At 45.4% G+C, this 26,881-nt stretch overlaps 1 protein-coding gene across 3 annotated transcripts; it reads left to right on the forward strand.

Annotated features, from left to right (window-relative positions):
- Positions 1-281: 281 nt before the first annotated feature.
- On the forward strand, positions 282-12,344 carry MPV17L (MPV17 mitochondrial inner membrane protein like). 3 transcript variants are annotated; one of them, XM_084763549.1, is made up of 4 exons: positions 290-657; positions 3,562-3,632; positions 8,863-8,892; positions 9,026-12,344. In XM_084763549.1, exons 1-4 carry the CDS (start codon positions 348-350, stop codon positions 9,179-9,181), a joined length of 567 nt encoding a protein of 188 aa, XP_084619675.1. In that variant the 5' UTR covers positions 290-347; the 3' UTR covers positions 9,182-12,344. The 3 variants fall into 3 exon arrangements, with proteins under 3 accessions (XP_084619677.1, XP_084619676.1, XP_084619675.1); XM_084763551.1 differs by lacking the exons at positions 8,863-8,892; positions 9,026-12,344 and adding an exon at positions 6,666-8,856 and having other exon boundaries at positions 282-657; XM_084763550.1 differs by lacking the exon at positions 8,863-8,892 and having other exon boundaries at positions 286-657.
- Positions 12,345-26,881: the final 14,537 nt, after the last annotated feature.

The following is a 26,881-nucleotide window of genomic DNA, read 5'->3' on the forward strand; positions in this document are numbered from 1 at the left end:
AATAAGCAAATCCCTATTTTAAAGTGTAGGATCCACTGGATTTTGACGCATTCACAAAGCCATGCGGCCATCTCCAATGCCCCGGCGGCGGCCATTCCTTGTTATTACAATGCCAGGCGTTTGGGAATGACAGATCTGCTTTATGTCTGAGTGCCTCTCCTCCTTCTGGAGATTTCTTGTAAATTGTCAGAGCCCGGTGGACTCCGCACATCGCAGGGGCTCCGCCTTCTCGGTGGCCAGCAGTCACGGGATTGGACACGCGGGCTGGGTGTGCACAGGGGCGTCCAATCGCCCTGGCGCCTGCGGTGCAGTCAGGTGTGCAGGCGCTGAAGGCACTCTGGGCCCGTATGGCGAGCTGGTGGCGCGCGTTTCCACGCGCGGCGCGGCGCTATCCGTGGCCCACTAACGTGCTGCTGTACGCCGGGCTCTTCTCGGCGGGTGATGCGCTGCAGCAGCGGCTGCGGGGCGGCCCGGCGGACTGGCGGCAGACGCGGCGCGTGGCTACACTGGCCGTGACCTTCCACGGCAACTTCAACTACGTGTGGCTGCGCCTGCTGGAGCGCGCGCTGCCGGGCCGCGCGCCGCGCACGGTCCTGGCCAAGGTGCTGTGTGACCAGACTGTCGGAGGGCCGGTAGCCCTCTCTGCCTTCTATGTCGGTGAGGGACCTAGCTGGGATTCAGATTCTGGGATTGGGGTACTGGAGGCCCCACAGGAGGCTAGGGGATCTGGGGGGGACGCCGAAACCAGAGATCTGGAGCCACTGAGGCTGAGGCAGGAGTGACAACTCTGCGGCCCTGGAACGAGGCCTAGAAGGAAATTTTGAAGAGGTGACAGAAGGTCTGGACATTGAGGTTTTTTGTAAGGAAGAATTTGGGGGCCCGTTGGCCGGGAAACTGGAGATCAGAGGGTTGGTTTCAAAGCTGAGAGGCTGCGGTTGGTGGAGTTCAGGATGTGTGTGTGTGTGTGTGTGTGTGTGTGTGTGTGTGTGTGTGTGTGTGTGTGTGTGTGTGTGTGTTTTCCTCCAGAAAAGGGCATATTCAGGAGACCCTGGCTTAGCCCCATTGCAGCTGCATCCCTGGGCTCCACCTATTCTGGGAAAAGCTACACCTGAGGCTCTGCAGCAGAGATAGGGACTCACTAAATTGCTCAGGCTGGCCTTGAACTTGTGATTCTCCCACTTCAGTCTCCCAAGTTGCTAGGATGAAAAGCTGGTCCCACCCAGACCCAGCCTGTTAATGTCTTCTGAAACTGAATGTGGGTAGGCAACCATCTAGAAGAAACTTCCCCTCCTCCGGGAGGTATTTCGGGGAGGCTATGTTCACTTCCTTTCCTTCTTTAGCCCACAGGAAACAATGACCTGGTGGCCTGCTACCATCGCAGCTAACGCCATGTCAGAACAGATACCGCAGAGAGCATTCTGATTTGCCCGAGCTCCATGCCTAGTTCCTGGTGCGATCTCCCAGCTAGCTTTGCAAACAGCTTCCTGTACTTACTACAGCTTAGTGCAGAGGCGAAGGGCTTAGGAGCCTCTAAATAGGAACTAGACTTTGAGCTACCACTTTGGCGGCTTCGCTCACAGTTCTCACAGACATGGAGTGTTTCTGTGCATGGTCACTCTGAGATTAGAAAATAGTGCCGGTCCAGCGGGTGGGAGGAGCCTATGGCGAAGATCTGGGGTCTTCTGGTATATCACCTGTCTGGAGCTATGCTTGGTCTTACTTTCGGATCTCTGGTTCAGTCTCCCTGGCTTCATGTCACGGTGACGGGGCGCATGGGCGTGCGAGCCAGATGCTTAAGTGGCCACTTGAAACTGATAGTCAGGTGGTGCCCCTGCCAGGCCTGCCTTGGAAAATGATGGAGGAAGGAATTGGGCACCTGGCTAGGTTCTTACTATTAGCCTCCTGAAACACTTTAGTTTCAGACAAAGTCATGCTGTGCAGCCTGGCCTTGAACTCATGGCAATCCTCCTGCCTCTGCCTCATGATTGCTAATTTTACAATGCCATCGTGACTAGTGAGCTAGCTGTCTTTCCCTTCTTTTAACTCTTCTCAGCTAGGTAATTGTGAGGAGGGGCAATGATGTGGCACAGGTAAGTGCTTAGCATCACCTGGGTAAGCAGATCACAGCACTACACACAATATTTGCTGGTTCCATTTTCAGTCCTGCCCTAAGACTCTCCTGCGATTGACTAGTAACACTCAGCCTGCTCCCAACCCCCATCAGGGCTGTCAGAATTTGTAAAGGACTGTTGTCTTTACACTCTCCTTTAAAAGTAAGGTTTTGGCTCTAATTCTTGAATGTCAAACTCTGACTAGAATATACTGGTGGGGGCTGGAGAGACGGCTCAGCTGTTGAGAATACTGACTGCTCTTCTAAAGGACCCGGGTTCAATTCCCAGCACCCATATGGCAGCACACAACTGTAACTCTAGGATCTAACACCCTCACACAGACATACATGCAGGCAAGACACCAATGCACATAAATACAAATAAATTCTTTTTTTTTTTTCGTTTTTGTTTGTTTTTCAAGACAGGGTCTCTCTGTGTATCCTTGGCTGTCCTGGACTCACTTTGTAGACCAGGCTGGCCTTGAACTCACAGCAATCCACCTGCCTCTGCCTCCTGAATGTTGGAATTAAAGGCATGCACCACCACGCCTGGCTAAAAATAAATTCTTAAAAAAAAGAATATACTAATGGGAAATTTGTAGTTGCTAGGATGTCCAGGACTAGCAGTTTTTATTTCTATTTTTTAAAGGAATGAAGTGAGGGTGGGAGTGCAGCAGTGCAGCTCAGTGGCAGAGGGCAGGGTTACCACGCTTGAGGCCATGGGTTTAATCTCACCACAAATAGAAGAAGAAGAAGAAGGAGAAGGAGAAGGAGAAGAAGAGAAAAAGCACAGAAGAAAGGAAGAAGAAAAAGGAGAAAGAATTTTTTTTCAAATTTGGAGGCTGGGCTCCACCCTCAGCAACACATAGCTGGGCATGGCGGGTCCCACCTGCAGCCCCAGCACTTGGGAAGCAGAGGCAGCAGGAATCGTTGAGTGTGAGGCCAGCCTGATCTCAGCCTAAAACAGAGGCTGTTCTAGGATAATCAGGGTTATATATGGGGGGGGGGGGGCAGGAAAAAGACCAGGCACGCCTCACACTCACAAGAGATCCACCTGCCTCTGCCTCCAGAATGCTGGGAGTAAACATGTACGCCACCATGTAACTTGGTGTCCCTTTTTGTTTATTTGTTCGAGACAGGGTCTCTCTGTGTAGCCATGGCTATCCTGGACACTTTGTAGACCAGGCTGGCCTCGAACTCATAGTGATTCACTTGCCTCTGCCTCCTGAGTGCTGGGATTAAAGATGTGCTCCACCAAGCCCCGCTACTTGGTGCTCCTTTAAAGTTCAGTTTAAAAATAGAGATGCTCTTGTTTTCCGGTTGGGTCAACAGCCACATAGTGAGTGGTTGGAACTGAGTGTGCCTGGATGCTGTTGGAATGACACTCGAGCACACACTTGTACAGTAATCATCCCATTTCTAAAAGCCCTCTGCTGTGTCTCTGTAAATAGGGATGAGCGCTCTTCAGGGAAAGGATGACATATTGTTGGACCTGAAGCAGAAGTTCTGGAATACATATAAGGTAAGACAGGCCTCTGAAATGTAATCATTAGCTCTACGTATTTTAAACATTAAAGAGCACTTACTTTAGGGGCTGGCGAGGAGAAGGCTCAGTGCATAAAGGAGCTTGCTGCCAAGCCGGAGGACCCGAGTTCTATTCCTGCGGTTTTACGTGGTGGTAGGGGAGAACAGATTCTTACAGTTGTCCCTGAATGCCACACATTTTCTGTGGCCTGTCTGTCCATGTTACGTGAAAATGCTAGTGTATGAGCGCACAGACTGACAGAGAGATGCACGCAAGCACGATAAATGAATGGAACACTTTACTACAGCTTCCCCACCCCCACTGGAGATTGAACCTATGCCTGATGCTAGGCACGGATTTTACCCCTGACTCCTACGCCTGCCCCCTTCTTTGCTGGCGTAGAGATAGGGTCTCATATAACCCAACTTGACCTCTTGACCCTCCTGCCTCCACCTCCTGAGTGCTGAGATTACAGACATGTGCCACCATGCCCACCTCCAGAGCTTTTAAAAAATTAATGACATGTATTTATTTAGCGGAATGAGGGGGCTTAGGAGTATGAAGATCAGAGGGCAACTTGTGGGAGGTCTCTTCTTCCACTGTGTGGATTCCTGAGGTTGAACTCAGGTAATCAGACTTAGCAGCAAGCTCCTTTACCCACTGAACCCTCTTGCTGGCCCTCCTAGCTTTTCTTTTATTCTCTTCTTTTCTTCTTCTCCTTTCCTCTTTCTTCTCCCTTTCTCCCTCTCCTCCTCTCTCTTTCTCTCCCTTTCTCTTCCCCTCCTTTCCTCCCTCCCTCCGCCTCTTTCTTTTTCTTCCCCTCCCTTGCTTCCTCCCTCCCCACCTTCCTTCTTTCCTTGAATCAGGCATGGTCTCTATAAGTTGACCAGACTGATACTCAGTTCACTATTGGTTAAACAGTCCTTGAACTTTTGATCCTCTTGAGGTGCTGGGATTACAGGTTTATCCCACTCAAATGGCTTAAAACAACCATGCTTAAATTAGGATTTACAGTTTGGCTGATCTTGGAATTCAATATTTTGACAAAGAGCTATCTTCATTTGTTACATTTCGTTTTGTTTATTTTGAAAATGAACATCTTGACATGCTCGGCCTGGCGTACAACCTTTCCGCTCAAGTTGCGTTCCTGCCCTGGCCTCCCAAGTACCGAGACTGTAGCTCAGTGCGTCAGTGTTTCTAGCTTGAGTATGTTTGGATAGATGCATTTGAGGAGACCTCGGGGCAGCTCTGCTTCTCAGGGACAGGAAATGCACAGTATCATTGTGTTCAGGCAGGTGTTCACAGTGATTTCTGACTTAATTAGATTTATTCTTTTCAGCAATTTATTTAATACGTTTCTAAACCTATTTGCAAAACAGGAATCGTAGGCTGTGGGTCAGCTAAGGAATCAACCCCGCTGCCAGTGTTTCCAGGTGTGCCCAGTGTTTCTAATCTCAGCACTTGGGAGGCAGAGGCAGGCAGATTGATGTGAGTTCAAGGCCAGCCTGGTTTACATAGCGCATCCAGGACAGACAAGGCTAAACAGAGAAACCCTGTCTCAAAAAAAAAGAACCATTCACCACAAAGGTGCTTCCAGAGAAGGATAATGTTTTCGGGGAATATTCCTAGTGACTTAAGTCCCTGTGCTATTCTTTTTTTTTTTTAATATTTATTTATTACATATACAGTGTTCTGCCCACATGTATGCTTGCATAACAGAAGAGGGTACAAGATTTCATTATAGATAGCTATGAGCCACCATGTGGTTGCTGGGAATTGAACTCAGGACCTCTGGAAGAGCAGACAGTGCTCTTAACTGCTGAGCCATCTCTCCAGCCCCCTGTGGTATTCTTTATCTAGTACAGAGGTATATATTGCTGTTGATTCAACACTACTCAAGTGTCTACTGAAGGCTTATTGTCTTCGGTCTGGCAGAGTCAGGGACATTTCTCAGCTCTAACCTAGCACTAGTTTGATTCAGCTAAGAACAATCAGGTAGATAAATATTCAGTATTGTAGAATATGACCCTAATATTTTACATGTACTTAGCCCCCTATTCAGAGCTGAAGGGTAGAGTATAGGTGTTGGTTTAGTGGGAGGGGGAGGAGGAACTCTCAGGGTTACCCCAACACCTAAAAATACAAAAGCCAATGCAACATGCAGCTGCATTGAGCCATCACCTGCATCAGTGGATGGTACTGAGCCCCTGGGCCAGCACTGTACATTTGGTGATGGAAGACAGAGGGGAGATTTTAAGCCACAGAATTCCATGAACACCTCTTTTGGGGGCATCTCCTTCAAGGAAGATGTTTAGGGCTCTTGTTACTTCTCTTGAAGGAGAAATTGTGCCTCTAACAGAGACTTTGGGATGCAATTTCCTTGTTTATTTTAGAAGAGAGACTGGGGTGTCCCAATAGAATAGATTTAAGACAGATACACACATCTGACATGTTTTGTTAATTTATATATTATTGATTTTCTCGTAAGTTTTGAGACATGGCCTCATTGTGTAAACCAGGCTGGCTCATACTTTACTGTGTAGAGCCATTCTCCTGCCTCAGCCTCCTGAGTGCTGAGATTATAGGCATTATAAACCCTACTCTACACCAAATGTTAGAAAGGACAGGAAGCAATATTGGTAATCTGCTCCCTCAGTGCTAGGGACAGACTGCCTTGGGTGCGGAGCCCTGGGAATCTTGGTGTATCCTATGCTTTTATCCTTTTTCAAGGCTTGGCTCAGATCCAGGTCCTCACATAGGTTGATTAAGTGACTTATCACTCCCTACCTACCCCATCCCTACCTCTATTGTTGATATCATTGTTGTTGTTGTTATTGTTGAAACAAGGTCTTATGTAGCTATGGCTACCCTGGAGCTCATTATGTAGCTGAGATTTGTGCATGTTAGGCAAGCACTCTACTAACTGAGCCATATCCTCGGCCCTGTTTGAGTGGGGAACTGCAGCTGTGCTGGTACTGACCATTACTTGTTTTTGTCTGCAGTTGAAACATTACTTGTTTTTCTCTACAGTTGAAACATTGTGCTCCACTGGTTGCCTTCATTTTCCTTGTTCTGAGTCTACAGCCTGTTCAAGTGCTGGTTCCTCCCCTATATAAGCAGTTCTGTGACTCCCAATAAAAGGCTTACCACGAAGAGTGTTCTTCAATTAATTCTTAGTCCCTCACTTGATAATTTGGGGTACTAGCAACGGGGGTGTTGTATATTTGTTTATGTTTGCTGTGCTAGAGATTGACCTTGAGCCTCAAGCATGCTAGACAGGCATGCTACTACTGAGCTACACCCAGCTCTTTTTTAATCATTCATCTGTGAGAAAGGGCCTCCCTAAGTTGCTTAGGCAGACTTGTAACTTGGATTCCTCAGTAGCTGGGACCACAGTCTGTGCCTTTCCCCCTCCCTTCTTTTTCCTTCCTTTTCCTCTTCCTTTTCCTCGTTCTTGTTCTTGCCCTTCCTTTTTTGCTGGGGCCAGAACTCAGGGCCTTGTGCATGCTAGGCAGCTGTGCCCACATCCTAGCTTCTGGATCCATTTCTGATTCTGCCCTGCTTGTGGAGTGGTGAGTGTCCCCAGCACCTGTGTTCACTGGGTGGCACTTGTCCTCCTTCTCTCCCAGCCACTTCTTTATTGTGGGTATGTACTCTGGGGTTCTGCCTCCTGCCCCCACCCCCTGCACGAGCAGTTTATAATTAATTAATGTGTTTAATTATTTCTGGTATTCTCAGGCATTCCAGATGTGCTCAGTGGGAGGTCCTTCAAGTTGTTTCTGTGTCTCTGCAGCATCTTCTGTCTTACACACACCCTCCCAAATGTTAGGATACACCATCAAGCCTGACTCGTGTGTATTTTTTTAAAAAAATTACTTGGTGGAGTGTGGTGGCTCATAGTTATAACACCAGCACTCGGGAGGCTGAGACAAGAAGACTGCCATGAGCTACAGAACAAGATCCAGTTGTAAAAGCAAATAAATAAAAATAAAGTGATGCTGGAGGTGGTGGTACATGCCTTGAATCCCAGCACTCAGGAGGCAGAGGCAGGTGGATTTTTGAGTTTTAAGCCAGCCTGGTCTACAAAGAGACTTCCAAGACAGCCAGGGCTGTTACACAGAGAAACCCTGTGTCAAAACAACAACAAATAAAAATAAAAATAAAGCAATTTTAAAAATTGAGAGACTGGTAAGATGGCTCAGTGGGTAAAGGCACTTGCCACCAGGCTGAGGACTTGAGTTCAGTGTCCAGGACTCCTGAAAGTATCTTCAGGATACACACACACACACTGTATAAATGTAGGAAGAAATTTGCAATGTCAGCCTAACTTGCTCTGTACCAAGAGATGGCTTAGATGTGTTGCTTGTCTAATATTGTTCCATAGGCACATGCTAAGACACATGCCTTTAGTCCTAGGACTCAGGAAGCAGAGGCAGGTGGATCTCTGAGTTTGAGGCCAGCCTGGCCTACGACAGTGAGGGCTACACAGAGAAATCTTTTCTCAAAAAGCAAAACAAAACAACACAAGAAAACCAACCAAACAAAGGAAAGAACTGTTTGGAGATCCAAGTGTGGTGGTTCAAGCCTTTAATCCCAACAGTGGGGAGGCAGAGGCAGGTGGATCACTATAAATCCTAAGCCAGTCTGGTCTACGTAGTGAGCAAATTCAGGCCAGCCAATCACAATATATGCACATTATATGCTGGTACCCACTTGGAAATTATAGTATATAAATCTATGTGATTACTTTTAAAAGTACTGATTTCTTCCAGAATCTCTGGCTCACTTGTCATTTTGCACTTAGGAGTATAATTAACAAAAGGTGGATTGGCGGCTTACAAGTTGTGCCCTCAAGTTTCTACCTGCTCTCTTAAGGCCTCAAGCAGTCTTCATTCAGTCAGCCCAGAGTGCAGTCCCATCCTAGCTGGGCACCCTGCCTCCCTGGCATTCTTAGCCTCTTATAGAATGAACTGTGTGTTGCCAGGCGTGGTGGCGCACGTCTTTAATCCCAGCACTCGGGAGGCAGAGGCAGGCGGATCGCTGTGAGTTCAAGGCCAGCCTGGTCTACAAAGTGAGTCCAGGACAGCCAAGGCTACACAGAGAGACCTTGTCTCGAAAAACAAAAACAAACAAACAAAAAACCCAAACAAACAAACAAAAAAGAATGAACTGTGTGTTTGTTTTATGTAACTAGACAGCATCCTAATGAGGCTTTTCTTCCTTCCAGAGTGGTCTGATGTACTGGCCTTTTGTGCAGGTGAGTGCCAAGCTGTATAGAATTCGGGGCTCAGTGGTACAGCGTTTGCCTATTTGGTGCTGCGTCCTGAGTTCAATCCCCGACACAAACTCTGCTACCTGTCTACTGCTAACAGACTCTCTCTGCATTGCAGCTGGCCAACTTCAGCCTGGTCCCTGTGCACTGGAGGACAGCTTACACTGGACTCTGTGGCTTCCTCTGGGCCACCTTCCTATGCTTTTCACAGCAGAGTGGTGATGGCACACTGAAGTCCGTATTCATCCTCCTTCGAGGGTCCCCAGAGAAGTGAGGAGTCCAGGGCTCCCCTCTCTCCATTTCTCTCAGTCACCTGCAGCAGGCCTGTCCACTGACCGACTATGGGCTCCATCATGAAGAACGACTATTCCATAGGCCCACTTCTTTTGAAATTAACAATGATTATTTTAACTTTTATCCAAACCTGTCCCAGCCATTCCAGTCTCTGGTATTTCCACCTCTCTAATGCTTTGGTTAAAAATTATAACAGTGACAGGTATCATTTTGGAATTATTAATAGTTCTACATTACTATTATTATTATTATTATTATTATTATTATTATTATTATTATTATTATTTTGTTTTTTCAAGACAGGGTTGCTCTGTGTAGCCTTGGATATTCTGGGCTTGCTCTTCCTCCCTGAGTGCTGGGATTAAAGGCATATGCCACCATGCCCAGCTTCTATTCTAATATTATAAGGCAGGTTGAATTTTTAAAAAATCCTCCAGTTTTGATTATTTATATTTTTAGCCTAAACTCTCAGGCTATTTCCTATAGACTTTGGAATCAAATGGCCTTTTGTCCTTATAGTATGTTTCTATTTATATAGAATTCAGTCAAGAAGATTGAATTATCAATGTTCCCCCCATATTTTATAATGATTTATTATTATGCCTACACTAAAATTCTTATAAGTAGATGGTTTTATCTTTAAAAAAAAAAGGGACTAGTGTTGATATCTTCTGTATAGAATATTTTATTGATATGGTCTACTTTTTTTTTTTAAGATAGGATCTCTCACTGGGCGTGGTGGCACACACCTTTAATCCCAGCACTTGAGAGGCAGAGGCCGCAGATCATTATGAGTTTGAGGCCAGCCTGGTCTACAAAGCGAGTTCAGGACAGCCAAGGCTACACAGAGAAACCCTGTCTCAAAACAAAAACAAAAACAAAAGGTAGGGTCTCTCTTTAAGCTCAGGCTGGCCTGGAATTCACTATGTACCCCAGGATGGGCTTCCTTCAACCTTCCAAGTGCATGAGCCATCATGTCTTATTCATCTACTTTTATATTATATCACCCAAGTACAGTACTTTTTAATTGACATCTTCTGGCTTTGAGAAGATACAGTTGACCAAACACCCTAATTCCTACGTATATGAAATAAAATTTTTTATTTCATAATGAATTATAGCAAATTAAAACTCTAGAAAACTAATCATTTCCTTCCTCTAAGGAAGAACTCTAATCCGTACTGTAGCAGTGTACACAGTTTGCAGTAATCCTCCTGCCTCTGTGTTCCAAATACTGGGGTTACAGACATGAACCGCCATGACTGGCTTTGTGTGTGTACATACAACACACTAGGGATGGAACCCAGGGTCTTGTACATGGCCAGACAAGCGCTCTGCCATTGGCTGCATCCCAGGATGCTAATAGCATTCCTTATAATTCAGTGCTTTAAAATTCAGTATCTTTGTACTTTAAAGTAGACACAAGAAACACCAGCCAGTCTTTCACATTTTCTCAGTTTTTCTAATCTCAGCCAGCCACCATCAGGTTTCTGAGCTATGTAAAGAAGCAGGCATGGAGTGTGTCTGTCCACCTGGGAAGCTAACGGAAGCTAACGAAGCCCAGGAATTCAAGACTGGACTGGAAAAAAAACAGGAAGTCCCTGTCTCCAAACCACAAAAATAAAAATTTAAAACTATGACTGTCTCAAGAAATTTCAGCAATTGCCCCCACGGTTCTGCTGTTCCTACTGGTGCCCTTGTCAAACTTCAAGATATGAAACACTGAATCTGAGTTTATCTTGAGAATGTGTAAGGTCAATTTTAGAATTCATACTTAAGTTTCTAAGCAAGTAATTTATATGGTTTGTAATATGTTTGTATAAATTATAAGCACGTTCCTTCTAAATGTAACAAATACTAATGCATTTTATATTGGGGCAGAAGTAAGAATATTTCTTGATGGCTGTATGGTTTTGTTTTGTTTTGTTTTGCTTTTAGGTTTTTCTAGACATGGTTTCTCTGTGTATCCTTGGCTTCCCCTGGAGTCGCTTTGTAGACCAGGCTGGCCTTGAACTCACAGCGATCTGCCTGCTTCTGCCTCCCGCGTCCTGGAATTAAAGGCGTGCGCCACTATGTCCAGCCTGGCTGTATATTTTTAAAAGTTGGGTGGCAGGGCTGAAGAGATGGCTCAGTGGTTAAGAGCACTGGCTGCTCTTCCTGAGTTCAAGTCCCAGCCACCACATGGTGGCTCACAGCCATCTGTAATGGGATCCGGTGCCCTCATCTGGCGTGTAGGCATATATGCAAATAGAGCACTCATATAAATAAATAAATCTTAAAAATAATAAATCATTTTTTAAAAGCTGGGTGGTTGTGGTAACCTGCCTGTAATCTCAGTGCTCAGTAGGTGGAAATAGGACCCCTGGAGCAAGCTGGCTTTAGCTTGATTAGCAGCGGATATTGCGCCAGGGTAGTGGTTTCAGTGAGAACGGGCCCAGAGGCTTATATACGTCAGTGTCAGAGGCACTGTTTGAAAGCATTAGGAGGCATGGACTTGTTGGAGGATGTGTGTCATTTCAGGTGGGCTCTGAGGTTTCTGAAGCCCAGGCCGGGCCCGGGTCTCTCTCTGTCTTGCTGCTGCCTGTGGATTCAGATGTAGAATTCGCACTAACTTCTCCAGCACCAAATGGCCTAAGCCTCGGAAACTGTGAGCCAGCCCCAGTTAAATGCTTCTTTGTATGAGAGCTGCTGTGGTCGTGGCGTCTCGTCACAGCAATAGAACTCTACTGAGACAATCAGTAGGTGGAGAGAGATCAAAGAAGCTACCTTATGCCAACCCCTGGCCTCTGTGTGCACATCCATACCTGTGAACATGCATAGACATACATGCATACTATACACACACACTGACCAATGGCTTTGATGCACACAAATATGTAAATATTTGTAATAATTTTAATATGTGTAAATATCCATATGCACAAGGTACTTAGGGGTTTGGAATGTAGCTCAGTGGCACAGTGCTTGCTCAGGGATTAGCCAAAGAGGGAGGCCACTGAGGAAGGAAGGAAGGAGGACACCGAGGAAGGAAGGAAGAGAGGGAGGAAGAACTAACATAACATTCTCTGACCGTTCCTCAGCTTTGCAAAAATGTAGTGCTTCTGTACAGCATCTTTGTGATTAAAATCCATGCTTAAATCGTACCTTAGTGGTCATTTTTATTTGAGGGAAAACTGAGAAGTTACTGTCTTATCTATATCACAGTATGGTGAGAACTAGACAGTTTGAGGGCTGGTGTAAATTTTTGTAAGAACTCAGTTTGAGAGCTTATTTGTAGTATTTCCATGTTTTTCTCAATATCTGTTTAGTGAGCGATTTTGAGAAAAATATCTGCCTATGGTAGAGTCAATGAAATTTGTCAGCTAGGGATTTGTATATTCTTTGGGAAAATGTAGTTACTGCCTGATCTGTTGAAGAAGAAATCATTTAATGACTAAAAGAAATTAGAGATACTTGGCTGGTGTGGTGGCCTGGCCTACCCCTATCATAACAGCAGGGAGACAGAGGCAGGGAGAGCCAGGAGTTCAAGGTCATCCTCAGCAAGTTCAAGGCCAGTTTGGGCTACCCCAGCCCGTCTGAAAGACAAAGCAAAACAAAACAAAGACCAATTTAGAGGAGAAAAGAAAAGGAGGGGCTGGAGAAGTGGCTCGGTGGTTAGGAGCCTGGACTCCTTTGTTCCCAGGCCCTACATGGCAGCTTACAACCGCCTGTCACTCCAACACCCTCTGGGCTCCTTTGGGACCAGACATGCACTCAACACACTCATACATATAAAATAAAAATAAATTTTAAAAAATCAATCTCTGAAAAGGAGGTCGGGTGTGCTAATCACATCTCTGAGTTCTAGACTAGTCAGTGCTACAAAATGAGACTAAGAAATTACAGTTACTAAAAGTTGTGGTTACACTATAAAGAAGAAAACACCGGTAGTGTTTCACCAACAATTGTTACTTTTGTTTTGATGAGCGTGTGTGTGTGTGTGTGTGTGTGTGTGTGTGTGTGTGTGTTAGACTTTCCATTTCCTTTCCATTAAAGCCTAGAGTTAAAGAAAATTAACTTCTGCCTTTGGAGTGTATCTAAATAGGGCCTTCAGATTAAAGATGTGACTGCATTGGACCAAATTAAATGTATCTCTCTTCTATAGAAATAGATGGCCCAGAGCCACAGTCCTAAGTCATAAGCCTTTCTGAGTGCCTTGATTACTGTTTCCCTTCTAAAGACCATCATCCTTCAGGATTCATTTGGAGCTATGAAAAAAAAAATGTTATTTTTTTTTTCTACATGGGCAATTTACTTTTATCTCAGTGGAATTTTATGTACATTTCTACAGTGTTTGCCAAAACACATTATGTCTAATGCAGACTTAACATATCCGGGAGGCATCTTTCATTTCCAATTAGGTTCATCTTCTGAGAGTTAAAAAGCTAAAGGGTTTCTGTGCCTGAATTATTTTTATGAGGCAGCCTCTGATATAGCCCAGGCTACCCTTGAAACTATGTAGCAGACATACTCCTGCCTCTGTTTCCCAGGTGTCAAAAGTTCACTCACATGTCTTAGGATCCAAAGGGACTAAATTGTCATAAATCTGACCAAAACTATTGATATTTTTTCTTTTAATATATTCAGCAGCTTGTAAACAAAAAGGGAAATCTGAACTGTAAAGATACTAGCTTTAAAGTTTAAGGATAAACATGAGATGTGAGTGTCACAAATACGAAGAAGAGTCATAACTTGCAGAGGGCCAGAAGCGCTCACAGGTAAGCACCAGGGGGACCAAGTGTGCGGGACCAAGCGTGCTAAGCATGCAGGATTGGTTCTTTTGTCGTTGTTGTTTCGTTTTTTGTTTTTCAAGACAGGGTCTCTCTGTGTAGCCTTTGCTATCCTGGGCTCACTTTGTAGACCAGGCTGGTCTCGAATTCACAAAGATCCACCTGCCTCTGCCTCCCTGGGATTAAAGGCATGCACCACCATGCCCGGCAGCAGGGTTGGGAAGAGATGAGTAACCGATTTCTTGCTCAGATGGCTGGGAATGGAGGTGGTTAATAGCCTGGTGACCTTTGCCCTATCTGATGGAGGTCACATCTGGCTCCCCAGACTCTTACAACCAGGACTGGAGGTGGCTAATAGCCTGGGTGACTTCTGTGCCCTCTATTTGACCAAGACTACACCCGATCTTCCCAGAGCTTAAAACGACATTGGCAGTCTATCTCTAGAACCCAACTTTACAAAAGAGGGGACATGTACTTTGAGGAGAATTTCATTTAATTATGCCTTAAGCTTTATTATGCATATGGGATTCTATTACACCAGGAAACTTTTCCCCCCCAAATTATACTGTGGCTTAAAAGTCCCTAAAATAAACTGTCTAGTATCAGACTCTCCAAGTTTGAGCCAAGACCAGCTACTGAGTCATATTGAACTGGACTTCGTTCTTGCCTACTGTGGCCATGGTGGTGTTGGCAGAGACCCCTCCCCCTAACACATACAATAACTGAGAAGCCTTTGTGGTGTAAACCCAGTAAAAGCTGGTTCTGTCCAGTTCTCCTTGCTTTTCTGTCTCTTTCCTTCATGGAATCTTTGTTGACCTGCCCTTCCCTCCCAGCCTGGCAGAGACCATTGAACCTGTTGTACATTTCCCACAATGCATAGTCATCCATTTGCATACCTGCCTGGCATACAGGATCGAGAAATTCTTGGAGGAAGACTATGCTTTTCACAGTTGGACCTGAGGTGCTCAGCTTATGAGCACTTATGGCAACTGCAGTATGTTGACCGGGTTACCGTGAATGGCGGAGTTCCTTTCTCTGCTGCTTTCTGCTTCTGCTTGGTTATTAAGACTGGACTGGTCTCTTTTCTCCCTCCTTTCTTGGTCTGCAAACAGCTCTACACACCATCACCTTCATCAGATCCAGGCTGTAGGTCCTGGAATTTGATTATTTCCTGGTGATGGCATTCATTCTCTGGCTGCCTTTGCATGCAAAGCTAGCTGCTTCCTGTGCTCCTAGCACTCTGGTGCTTGCAGCATGCTGAGGGTTACTAATGATTTGCTGTAATTGAGCCCTGTCCCTGACATACCCACACTGTTTGGATGTCAGTTCCTTCGCTTGATGATTCTCAACGCTGCTTAAAATCCCAAAGCTGAGAGTTGCCCGACTTCAGGATTGTCTGTGTTGCTATTGTTGACGATTATCTTATTTCCCTAGAATTGTCAGGGCTATCTATAGGGCAAGTGGTGGAGACTAGTTCTGGTTAAGAACTCACTTTAGGGCTGAAGAGACAGTAATTCCAGTCTTGAAAAGTGGAGAGAGAGCCAAGTGTTGCCTTTAATCCCAGCACTTGGGAGGCAGAGGCAGGTGGATCACTGTGAGTTCGAGGCCAGCCTGCTCTCCAAAGAGAGTTCAAGACAGCCAACATAACACAGAGAAACCCGGTCTCAAACAAACAAACAAACAAACAAACAAAACAAAACAATGGGATAACCATTGAGATGTAATATGAATAAATTAATAAAAAAATCAAAACAAAACAACCCCTGCAAAAAACAGAAAAAGTAAAGTGGAGAGGGAAGGGATGCTCAGAGCAGGCTGGCCAGCAAGACTAGCCATATCAGTGAGCTCTGGGTCTGAATGAAAGGCTCTGCCTCAGTGCATGGAGATGACTCTCATCACTTCTCATCCACATGCACACCCACCCACACGTACACGAGTCCACATGTGCTTGTTCTCACACATGCCAAAAGATGCATATACACACCACACACAAAAATGCAAAAAGGATACTTCACTGTAATGGTAACCATTGATTCGTCAATTTATTGAACAAACATCTATTGAGTTATGTTCCCTGTATTTTAAAGTTCTCTTTCTTTCTTTCTGTTCTCCGCCCCCCCCCCCCCTTTTGAGACAGGGTCTCGTGTATCCCAGGTTGGTCTCAAACTCATTATGGAGCCATGGGTATCCTTAGATAATCCTTCGGCCTTTATCTCCCAAGTGCTGAGGTTACAGGCATGCACCACCGTGCATTTTATGAAGTACTAGGGATTGAACCCAGGCCTTTATGCATGCTAGACAAACACTCCTACCAAATGATCTAAAGTTGGCTTTCAAAGGCCAGGCCCAGCCTCCTTTTCATAAAGCACCTGCCTGCTTTGTGTTCTAACCGTCCTCTTCCTTGCTTACAGGCTATGCCACACAAGTCAATACTTAGTTGTAGGCATAATAATATTACACAATGATTGTGTAATTCAAATACTGTCTTTTGTATCACCCATAATTGGTTGCAATTCTTGTTCTGAGAATCTCCTGTCTCAATGTTGTATAAACACTATTCCACAAACTGCCAATAAAGCAGCTTACAGCCAATCGCTGAGCAGGGGAGAGAATAGGGCTGGACTTCCTGCCAGCTGGGGAGGAGGAAGTAGGGGTTTGAGTCCTGGGAGAGACTGAAGTGAGATCAAGAGACAGAGCTGGAGCAGGAAAGCTACAAAGTGCAAGTACTCTGGGATGTATGCTGGGAGGAAATCAGATTATTGTATAAGGTTAAGAATAGATTACTAACTGCTCAATTCTTGTGCTATGAAGCATGTTAAAAAATATTATAGAGTCTCAATTATTTGTGTGATAGCTGGGTTAAGAGAGAAACTGAGAAACAAACATAATTTTATAAAATTAACTTTAACAGTGGCTTGGAGTTCAGTTATCATGATATAATTTTTGAAAGTGTTTAAAGATAAGATGGGGAAGAGAAAATGAACAAGAGAAGGGTGAGAAGGCTAGAAATGGAGTTAAGTTTAGCTAGATAATTGGCTGCTGGCTCACCTTGATAATCAGCACCTTGTAAAACCAAAACCAGAACTGCAGGACTTTAATTACCAGATAGAAGTATAAGACCTGAGTCCGCTCTCTTGCCCTGGGAGATAAGATATCCCTAATTGCTAGGAAGGCAATATATTAATAATTATCTAAACCTAGATCCGGAAGCCCTACACCCTGTGGAATTACTGTCTAGCAGGTTTTCTGATAAGGAAAAGTGCCACAAACTGTCTCAGTCGGGTACAAGTCCTTGGGAATGAGAGTTTTCGAAGTGTCAGTCGGCAAAGATAGGCGAGTGACAGACAAACCAGCGGTAGTGTTTGAATCTCAGTGTATTTTGAAGACAAGCAAACTAGGTTTTTATACACGTTTTTTGGAAATGGGGGGGGGGGCGGTGTTTTGTGGTTACATTATTTTTCATACAATTTAAAATACAGGATGCAAAGTAATAAAATTGTCGTCAATCTTGACTCATCATTCTTAAGTCATTAGATTGGTATCAGTGCATGTGCCCTCTTTATCAAAGGTCAGTGTTCTCTCATTATGCCAAACATCTGTGAGTCAAGACAGTTTTTTCTTAGCTCTTCTCGTCACTATCTGGAGCTTTCTTAAACGCTTTATTTTTTGTAAGTCATAATATAAACTATGGCTAATCCTTTGCCGTGTTTTTATTAACAAGTGGAATGGAACTTGGTGATAATATTGCCTGAATGACCCTTGGCTGCAGTCTCAAGTTAGGGGTCTCCTAGCAACACAGTCACATTTGAAAAGTTCTGATAGGAAAGTAAAAACAAAGGCAGACTATTCCAAAACAAATGAGAAAAAAGAGACCGGGGTGGGGGTGGGGGGCTGCAATCAGTTACTCCTGGCAGGAACATGAAACTCATTCCAGGAGGCTCTCCCTGGGTGGAGGTGGAAGGGGTTATCGCCAAAGGTTTATGATAGTATTTGTCACACAGATTCTGCTGGAGGGGTTGTAACAGAAAAGGACGTTCCACTTTCCCTCCTGTAGGAGTCCGTCTAAGCAGCCCTGTCAACCACACAGACAGGAACACAACCTTCAGGGAAGCTGTCTGTTTCAGACACTTAAAAATAGTATAAAACCCGGGGCTGAGAAGGTAGCAGGTGGGTAAGAGTGTTTGCTGTGTGAGCATGAGGACCTCAGTTTGAATCCCTAGTCCCCAGGTAAAGAGCAGGACATGGCCGGCCCACTATGGGTGGCCCTATCCTTAGGCAGGTGGGCCTGGCTGTATAAGGAGGGTAGCTGAAGTGAGCCTAGGAGCAAGCCAGTAAACTTTGGTCCTCCTTGGTATGTGCTTCAAGCTCCTGCCTGGAGTTCCTGTGCTGGCTTCTCTCAAGGGTGGACTGTGACCTGCAGGCTACTCGGATCCTCATCTCCCCAGGTGGCTTTTGACTGTGGCACTTTATTGTAGCAACAGGAAAGCAAACCAGAACATGCTCTCAACCACTAAGTCATCCTGATGTTAGGGATTCGGGGTGGGGAGATGTGGGGGGAGGTTGTGTTGGTCTCTGCCTTCCTGGGTGACTTTAATGCCAGGCATCTGCTCTGTGTCCCGAGTTTCTTCACCCTTCCTCTGTCTATAAAGCCAATTTTTTCTGCTTAGCCCCATCAGAATACTCACTCTGTTTTAGAGAGATATTATCTGATCCTAGAGCTGAAAATAAAACCAATCATGACTTTAAGCTAGACCGTTATGATTTTTATCCTTTGATGGACAAAAATAAATAAATAAATAAATAAAAATAAAAAATAAAAACTACCAAACAACCCAAAAAAACACTGGCTCATGTGAAACTCAAGTTTAAGTGCATGCTATTTTGTGGTGCTGCCCTCAGGGACCGTTCGGCACTATTTGAAGGTGTTTGTGATGGTTACAACTGGAGAAATGAAGGCAGTTTGAATGTGAAATGTTCCTCGTGGTCCCTGGCACTGTTTTGGGAGTGCAGCAAAGGAGGTGAGCCTGGCTGAAGGAAATGGGTTCTTCCCAGCTTTCTACTTCCTAGTCGGCTAAGGTGTGAGCAGACAGTTAGCACTGCCCCACGATGGCCCCAGCCCTGCCTCCCGCCTTCCCTGCCATGATGGACAGATGTGAACAGCACCATCAATATCTATCATCCCTATTCTGTTTTCCCCGTGTAGACTGGCCACTTCCTTGTCCCATCAGAGCATCTGACACTTGCTCCCTTGTCCCCTGCTAGGACCTGTTGCCTTGTCTCTCTGAGAGCTGCCAAGTGCAGCACAGTCAGCAACATTGGTTGTGATGGCTGCAAACATGGAGACAATATTCCTTTCATATGGTCATATTGCAAACAAGAAAGTTAAAATAGCTTTAAGATCATGCTCTACTTTTGAATAAGGCTTTCAAACACACCACCAACTTGTGACATGTGGTTTTACCTTATCTGTTTGCAATCCTGTCTGAGGTATCTAAGGTTCCTCTCTAGGTGGTGTGGGGGTGGTATGGTGTGGGGGCAGTGGGGTAGGGGTGGGGTGCAGGTGGGGGTAGGGTGGTGGGGTGGGGTAGGGGTGGGGCAGGGATGGGGTGGGGTAGGGGTGGTGTGTGTCAAGGGCCCTTAGAAACTCTTTGAGATGCTGGAGAGATGATTCAGTGGTCAGAGCTCCTCCTGTGTTTGCAGAGGAGGAGGATAGGAGTTCAGTTCCCAGTATCCAGAGCAGGGGACTCACAACTATCTCTAACTCCAACTCTAGAGGATCTGATGAAACTGTATACATGTGCACATACATACACACAGACCTTCATACATTAAAAAAAGAAAGAAAGAGCCGGGCGTGGTGGCGCACGCCTTTAATCCCAGCACTCGGGAGGCAGAGGCAAGCAGATCGATGTGAGTTCGAGGCCAGCCTGGTCTACAAAGCAAGTCCAGAATAGCCAAGGCTACACAGAGAAACCCTGTCTTGAAAAACCAAAAAAAAAAAAAAAAAAAAGAAAGAAAGAAAGAAAGAAAAGAAAGAAAGAAAGAAAGAAACCTTTACAGGTGTACCTTCAGATACCAGCAAAATTGTATATATGGCTACTCTACAGGTGATCCTGCTGTCTTGGGACGTCCACACTGAAGTGTGTACTAATCGACCCTTTTCCTAAGAGCCCTGCTCTGTCCTTACCTTCCGAATAAACCCCAACTCTGTTTCATGCTGACTCCTCCTAAAATTCTGTGACATCAATTCTGCAGGCTCATGGGGTGGAGGTCTGCATCTCTCAGGAGGGCCTTGGATCCCTGCCCTATCACTGCCCACACAGAAGAACCCTTCCTTTTTGTTATCCCGGCTTCATTGTTATTTTCTGTTAGGTTAGGATTGACACTGGCAATTTCAGTTTTGATCCTGATGGTTTTCCCAGGAGTCTACTTGACACTTTCTGTATGCTGCTGGTGCCTCCAGGGGGGGCAGACATATAGGCCCTAGCCCCTCCCTGTCTGTATAGCATGCATGGACTTCGCCCCTCCCTCTCTGTATAGCATGCGTGGACTTAGCCCCTCCCTGTCTGTATAGCATGCGTGGACTTAGCCCCTCCCTCTCTGTATAGCATGCGTGGACTTAGCCCCTCCCTGTCTGTATAGCATGCGTGGACTTAGCCCCTCCCTGTCTGTATAGCATGCGTGGACTTAGCCCCTCCCTCTCTGTATAGCATGCGTGGACTTAGCCCCTCCCTGTCTGTATAGCATGCGTGGACTTAGCCCCTCCCTGTCTGTATAGCATGCGTGGACTTAGCCCCTCCCTGTCTGTATAGCATGCGTGGACTTAGCCCCTCCCTGTCTGTATAGCATGCGTGGACTTAGCCCCTCCCTCTCTGTATAGCATGCGTGGACTTAGCCCCTCCCTCTCTGTATAGCATGCGTGGACTTAGCCCCTCCCTCTCTGTATAGCATGCATGGACTTAGCCCCTCCCTGTCTGTATAGCATGCGTGGACTTAGCGAGTTTGCTCCATCATGTTCTCTGGAGAAAGCTTGATGTCTATGCAGACTCTGCAAACATCAACCGAGGACAGTAGTTACAAGCTGAGCATATGAGTAAAGAAGCAGATGGTTGTTTTTCCTTCAAAACTGAATACTAAAGGACAAGGAGGGAGAACTAAGGAAATATGGCCACACAGACCATTGCAGAGCTAGGTCCAGCTGAACAGTGAAGACAAAGTTTCAGTACTTGCCATCCCCTAGGAGGGTGGTCACTGTGCTGTGGCCGATTCCTCTCCATCAGGAACAGTTTGCAGGGGAAAGAAGTAAAGTGAGAGCGAAGGACCCCAGAAGCGAAGGGCCCACGGATGGGGGAGGGCACCCACATCTTCTCCTGGGGAGGGCACCCACATCTTCTCCCGCACTAGTTTTTGATTTTGGCATTTTTGATATTTCTGTTTGATGCGACAGAATGCCTTACAATCTAACCCAGCTGGCCTCAAATCCATAACTCTTGTGCCTCAGCCTTCCAAGTGTTGGGTTCACAGAACTTATTCTGCAGTCATGGCGTTTGGATCCCAGTGCCCACACAGTAGGCCCAACATCCCTGAAAATGCCTGTAAATTCCGTCACTAGGGGAAAAAGACAAAATGATTGCAGGGCTTTTTAAATTGTTTCAGTTTAGCTTAGAAAACACAAGCCCAAGGCTCAGGAGGATAATAGAGGAGTGTATTAGTACAAAACACTCACACAGACACAAATAAAGTAAACCTTTTTTAAAAAAGAAAAGGACTAAAATATCAGCAAAAATTGAGAATACTTATTCATTCCCTGGTTCAGCCGATTGATATAAATCACAAACATGGCAGAGGCACAGGTGAAAATGTGGGTGTTGTGTCGGTGACGTTTGTTCTTGTGTTGCAGAGTTTATGGCCAGGTTAGACTTCTCAGGCTTTGTTCATAGGCTTTTTCTAGACCCTAGATGTTCTACACAAGCATTTATTAACGGGTCAGATTGGCAAATTTTATAGCAGGTGTTATAAAAGGACCATGCAAACTGTCTTTCAGTTCTGGAATTGGGTGGGTAAATATTTCTCTTTATAAAATGAAGTAAGCATTCTGATGGCTCAAGTAGAGCAGGTTGTTTTTAGTAGGGAAGGGTTTGAAGGAAAGAAAAGGAAAAACAGAAAGAAGATTGCCCATTTTATCATATATTACTTACTGATATTGATTTTTTTTTGAGGCAAGTTTTGTCTTATAGAGCCTGGGTTGGAGTTGAATTTGCCACTTAGCAGAGACTGGCCTTTGTTGGAGATTGGTCTGATGTTTTTTGGTTTTGGGTTTTTGTTGGTGGTGGTGGTTTTTTTTTTTTGTTTTTGTTTTTGTTTTTTTTTGAGACAGGATTTCTCTGTGTAGCCTTGGCTGTCCTGGACTCACTTTGTGGACCAGGCTGGCCTTTGCTGGGATTAAAGGTGGCTGGTCTGATGTATTTTGAGGCTAATTACTGTTTCTTGTCTCTGTGACCCACCTTGTCTATTGCTATTGTTTGATCAATAAAAGGCCGACGCACAGGGCAGGGCAAATGGGATAGGCGTGGCCAAGGATCCTGGGCTCGGAGAGACAGAGAGAATTTTGGGAAGAGGAGAGACCAGAGGAGAAGAGAGGAGAAGGCCGCTGTGGGTTAGATGGAGGAGAAGCTTATGGCTGGCATGGATGGAGACGTGGCCCAGATGAAAAACATTAACAAGTATTTGAGATTATGGATGGGAGGTAGCTTGATAGAAATTATTAGAAGCAGATGGCATGGCATTGAGGCAGGTATCCCATACTTGCTCCACCATGGGAAGTAGTTTAGGGGATTAATATCTGCCTTGCCCCCAGATTAACTAAGGCTATTTTAAAATATAACAGGTGTCTGTGTCTTGATTGATTGCTAGCGGGTTATACTACTGTAATAATAATTATAGGCCTGATAAACATTATTAGGCCATACTGGCAATTTACCAACAGGCCTTAAACTATCCACCTCTCTATGTCCCCCAGTGCTGGAATTGCAGATGTGTGCCACCATGCCCAGTCACACTGCTGTTTTGTTTTGTTTTTTACTGAAACAGGGTCTCATGTATCCCTGGCTGGCTGAGATCCGTCCCTTCAGCCTCCCTCTCCCAGGTGCTGAGATTATAGGCATGCTCCACCTGGGCCAGTGTGTGGTGGGGATGGAGCACAGGGTGAGGTACCTGTCAAGCAAGCACCTCCTCAGCCCTGTCGCTTTGAGAAGTGGGGAGATGGAAATAATAGGAAAATAAAGGATTAGTTATTTCAGACTCCTTTTGTGTTAGGATTAGGACCAGGCCCTCCATTGTCATGCTAACGAACCCAACTAATCCCCATTTCCAGGAAGCTCAGATAAAGTTTCACGCCAGGCAGGTTATGTGGCCGTTTATCACAGTGTCTCCAGTTTGATTTTCAGGCAGATTTATACAGAAGCTTATTCCAGAACAGTGGCCTCTATTACTTGTATTTAATAGCATAGTTAATGGAGTACTTGGTCAAGAGTGAAAGCAGAGACAGTTAATAGCCAGTGTAGGAGTAAAATAGATGAAAATATCAGCTTGGCCTAAAATATTTATTGGATAAATGAAAAACAAGCTCCATGGAGTTTGTGTCGAGGAAATGAATTACTGAGGTTTCCAGACCCCTCTGAGATTTACAACACACCAATGAGCACACTACCCGTCTTTCATTTCAGAGCAAATATTTACCCCCAAGATGAATGTGTAGCCGGAACCATAGCAACTCAGGAGGAACATCTGTCCTGGTCTGATGAAAAGCAAATATTCCTGAATATATTACTTTTGGACAATGAGCTTCTTAAAGCTAGGCTCGGGCAAGAGATTCTGCTCAGACTGACCGACCGTGGCCAGGATTATAAGCCTTTCCTTTCTGTGGACCAGTTACATGTGTGCTCTAGGTGTGGTGAGGATCAGCATGTGATGTTCCGGATATCACTGGGTGCTGGTGAAGGAAGCTCTCAGGATCCAGAAAAAAACAGCAGTTGGGCATCCAACAATGACCTACGTGCGAGTGCTTCTATTTTCTCTACCACATCCCTTTTTATGCTTAAAACGGAGAAATTTCTGTGATATTTTAGATTAGTTGCTGCAAACTAATAGTCTACACGATACTTTTTATGGTATCCGAAGGGTTTGAAGACTTAGAGAATTTTATATTAAAACTTATAAAAAAACATGTATTTATGTTGCATGTATCTGTGCATGTCTACATGCATGCCGACGGCATGTGGAGGTCAGAGGATAATTTGTGTGACTTGGTTCTCTCTTTTTTTCCCCTACTGTGTGAGTTTCAGGGATTGAACTTAGGGTGTCAGGTTTGACATCAAGTGCCTTTACCTCCTGAGCCATTCTTTCCGCCATGTACTTGTCTGTATAATCCTAGAGTTTCTGCCTGTGCCATGAAGACAGACGGAGCTGCTGTTTGGTGCTGTAGTCTCAGTGAATCATCCTTTCTCTGCCCACCCCCATTGGGCTATCTATAGTGGTCAGGCCTGGCCTGTTGGGACCCCAAGAATGAGAATACTCTGGCCAGGACTCTGCCAACTATGTGAGTTTGTGGCATCTCATAAGATGGGAAGATAGCCAAGTGTGGTGGTTCACACCTGTAATCCCAGCACCTGGGAAGTGGAGGCAGAAGGATCAGGAGTTCAAAGTCATCCTCAGATGCATATCGTGTTCAAGGAAAGCCTGGACTATATGAGACTTGGCCTCAAAAATTAAAATGGACATTAAGGCTTTTAAACTGACAACATGGTCACTCCATAATATGGTTAAGGGGAAGGTTTTTATTGTAGATAAAAGAGACAGAACAGCTGGGCGTGGTGGCACACACTTTTAATCCCAGCACTCAGAGAGGATCTCTGTGGGTTCCAGGGCAGCCTGGTCTACAAAGGACAGCAGGGCTATTACACAGAGAAACTTTGTCTTGAAAAAGACAAAGCAAAACAAAAATGAGAGAGAGAGAGAGAGAGAGAGAGAGAGAGAGAGAGAGAGAGAGAACAGCCAGAGGCATCTAGAAAAGTCCAGAGCAGTGAGAGAAAGTAGACTGAACATGGCTGACAGACTGGATTTGGCCATGAGAGAAGCAGAGCGAGACAGAGTGTGGAGGGGGAGGAAGTGGGGGGGGGGGGAGGAGTGGGAGGGGGTTTGTGCTTAGAGAGAGAGAATGTGAGCTAGAGAGAGCACACACTGAAAACAGTGGGAGAAGGTGGGTGTGGTGGCGCAGGCCTTTAATCCTATTATGCAGAGGCAGATCTCTGGGCCTTTTGAGTTCTAGGACAGCCAGGGATGTTACACAGAGAAACCCTGCCTTGAAAAACAGACAGACAAGATGAAGAAACAAAAAACAAAAAACAAAAAAAGAAAAGAAAATAGCTGGAGAGCGAGTAGCTTTGGGGAGGGGAGCCCGTGCCCTGGAGGGAGTTTGGGGTAGGGGAGGATGAGGAGGGCCAAGATGCTGGCGAGAACTTGAACTTCAGCATCTGTAACAGGTACTTGTGAAACTGAGGAGGGCGGGAGGCCAGCACTTGGTATGCTAACCTGTACCACAGAAAGCCACTTGTCCCTCTGCCAGTGGTGAGGGAAGTGCCTGCCTTCTCTCGGCGGGTGGGAACCGGCTTCACAAGCTCCTGAAGAGCTCTGGCCCTTATCTAACCACCCACAATTTTCCTGTCGTGCAGGTTGAGCCTGTTTCTGGATATCTGGACTGCCTTTTAGAACTTATGGGGTTTCCTTTGGACCTGACAGAGACCACACAACTGCAGCAGAGTTCCGTTAAGCCGTAATTCAGCACAGGTTTTACTCCTGTTGGTCCTACAGCACATTCATCTCTGTGGCGTGTCTGTCTACAGGTGTCGGAGTTTGCAATACTATTCTATGACACTGACCAAGTCAAGACACATTAACTATAAGCCTATCCCATAATAACCAGTAATAACAATTTGTGCTTTCTTTTTTTTTTTTCTAAAGATTTATTTATTACATATACGGTGTTTTGCCTGAGTGTATGCCTGCATGCCAGAAGAGGGCACCAGATCTCATTATAGATGGTTGTGAGCCACCGTGTGGTTGCTGGGAATTGAACTCAGGACCTTTGGAAGAACGGGCAGTGCTCTTAACCTCTGAGCCATCTCTCCAGCCCAATTTGTGCTTTCTTAATAGAAGTGGGTGGCACAGCACAACGGTAAAGTGTTTACTCACTTGGCGTAAGTCCCTAGGTTCAAGCCCTAGTGCATGCACATGGAAGCAAAAGAAGTGATGCAATCGGCCAGTGGCATTGCCCGCTGTATCCCAGTCTATTAATAGCACATTTGACCCGGAAGAGCATGATTCAGCTCTGCTCTTGCTCTTCTCACAGCAGTGATACACGTTTTCCTTCTAAGTCAGTGAGTCAGCGTTACTGAGAAGCAGAGGCTGATCAGGCCTTTATATTTTCAACATCGCAAACGTTGAATAATTAAGAATTTTCTCAACCCTGATTACATATGTGGGTCACACATCAGCCGAGTTTATCATTCTCTGGTAGATGAAACATGCCAGCACCCCGGCCACAGTTGTGTAAGCACTGCCGTGGAACAACAGAGAGGCAGTATTCAATGGGCTGATGAGTCCTAGTGCGCTAGTCCAGCATTTCCCTTGCAAAGTCCTTGGGCTTTACACAAGCGAATCTCTTCTCACATCCACGCGTTAACCAGGCCCTACCCTGCTAGCTTCTGAGATCAGACGAGATTTGTCAGGGTTGGATTGCCACAGAGAGGAACCCTTTCCTAACAGCAAGAAGCATGATTGTGAGACAGGTACCATTAGAACCATGCCCTCTGTGAACTAATTGTAGGATCTTGGACAAGAACCTGAACTTTTCT

This window comes from Acomys minous (assembly GCF_964271855.1).
Source record: "Acomys minous genome assembly, chromosome: 16".
NCBI lineage: Eukaryota > Metazoa > Chordata > Mammalia > Rodentia > Muridae > Acomys > Acomys minous.

Excerpts from the sequence above, each read along its gene's own strand:
- MPV17L (XM_084763549.1), top strand. The coding sequence starts at position 348 with ATGGCGAGCTGGTGGCGCGCGTTTCCACGCGCGGCGCGGCGCTATCCG. Across the intron at positions 658-3,561 it reads CCTCTCTGCCTTCTATGTCG|GGATGAGCGCTCTTCAGGGA; the intron begins GTGAGGGACCTA and ends CTCTGTAAATAG. Across the intron at positions 3,633-8,862 it reads AGTTCTGGAATACATATAAG|AGTGGTCTGATGTACTGGCC; the intron begins GTAAGACAGGCC and ends TCTTCCTTCCAG.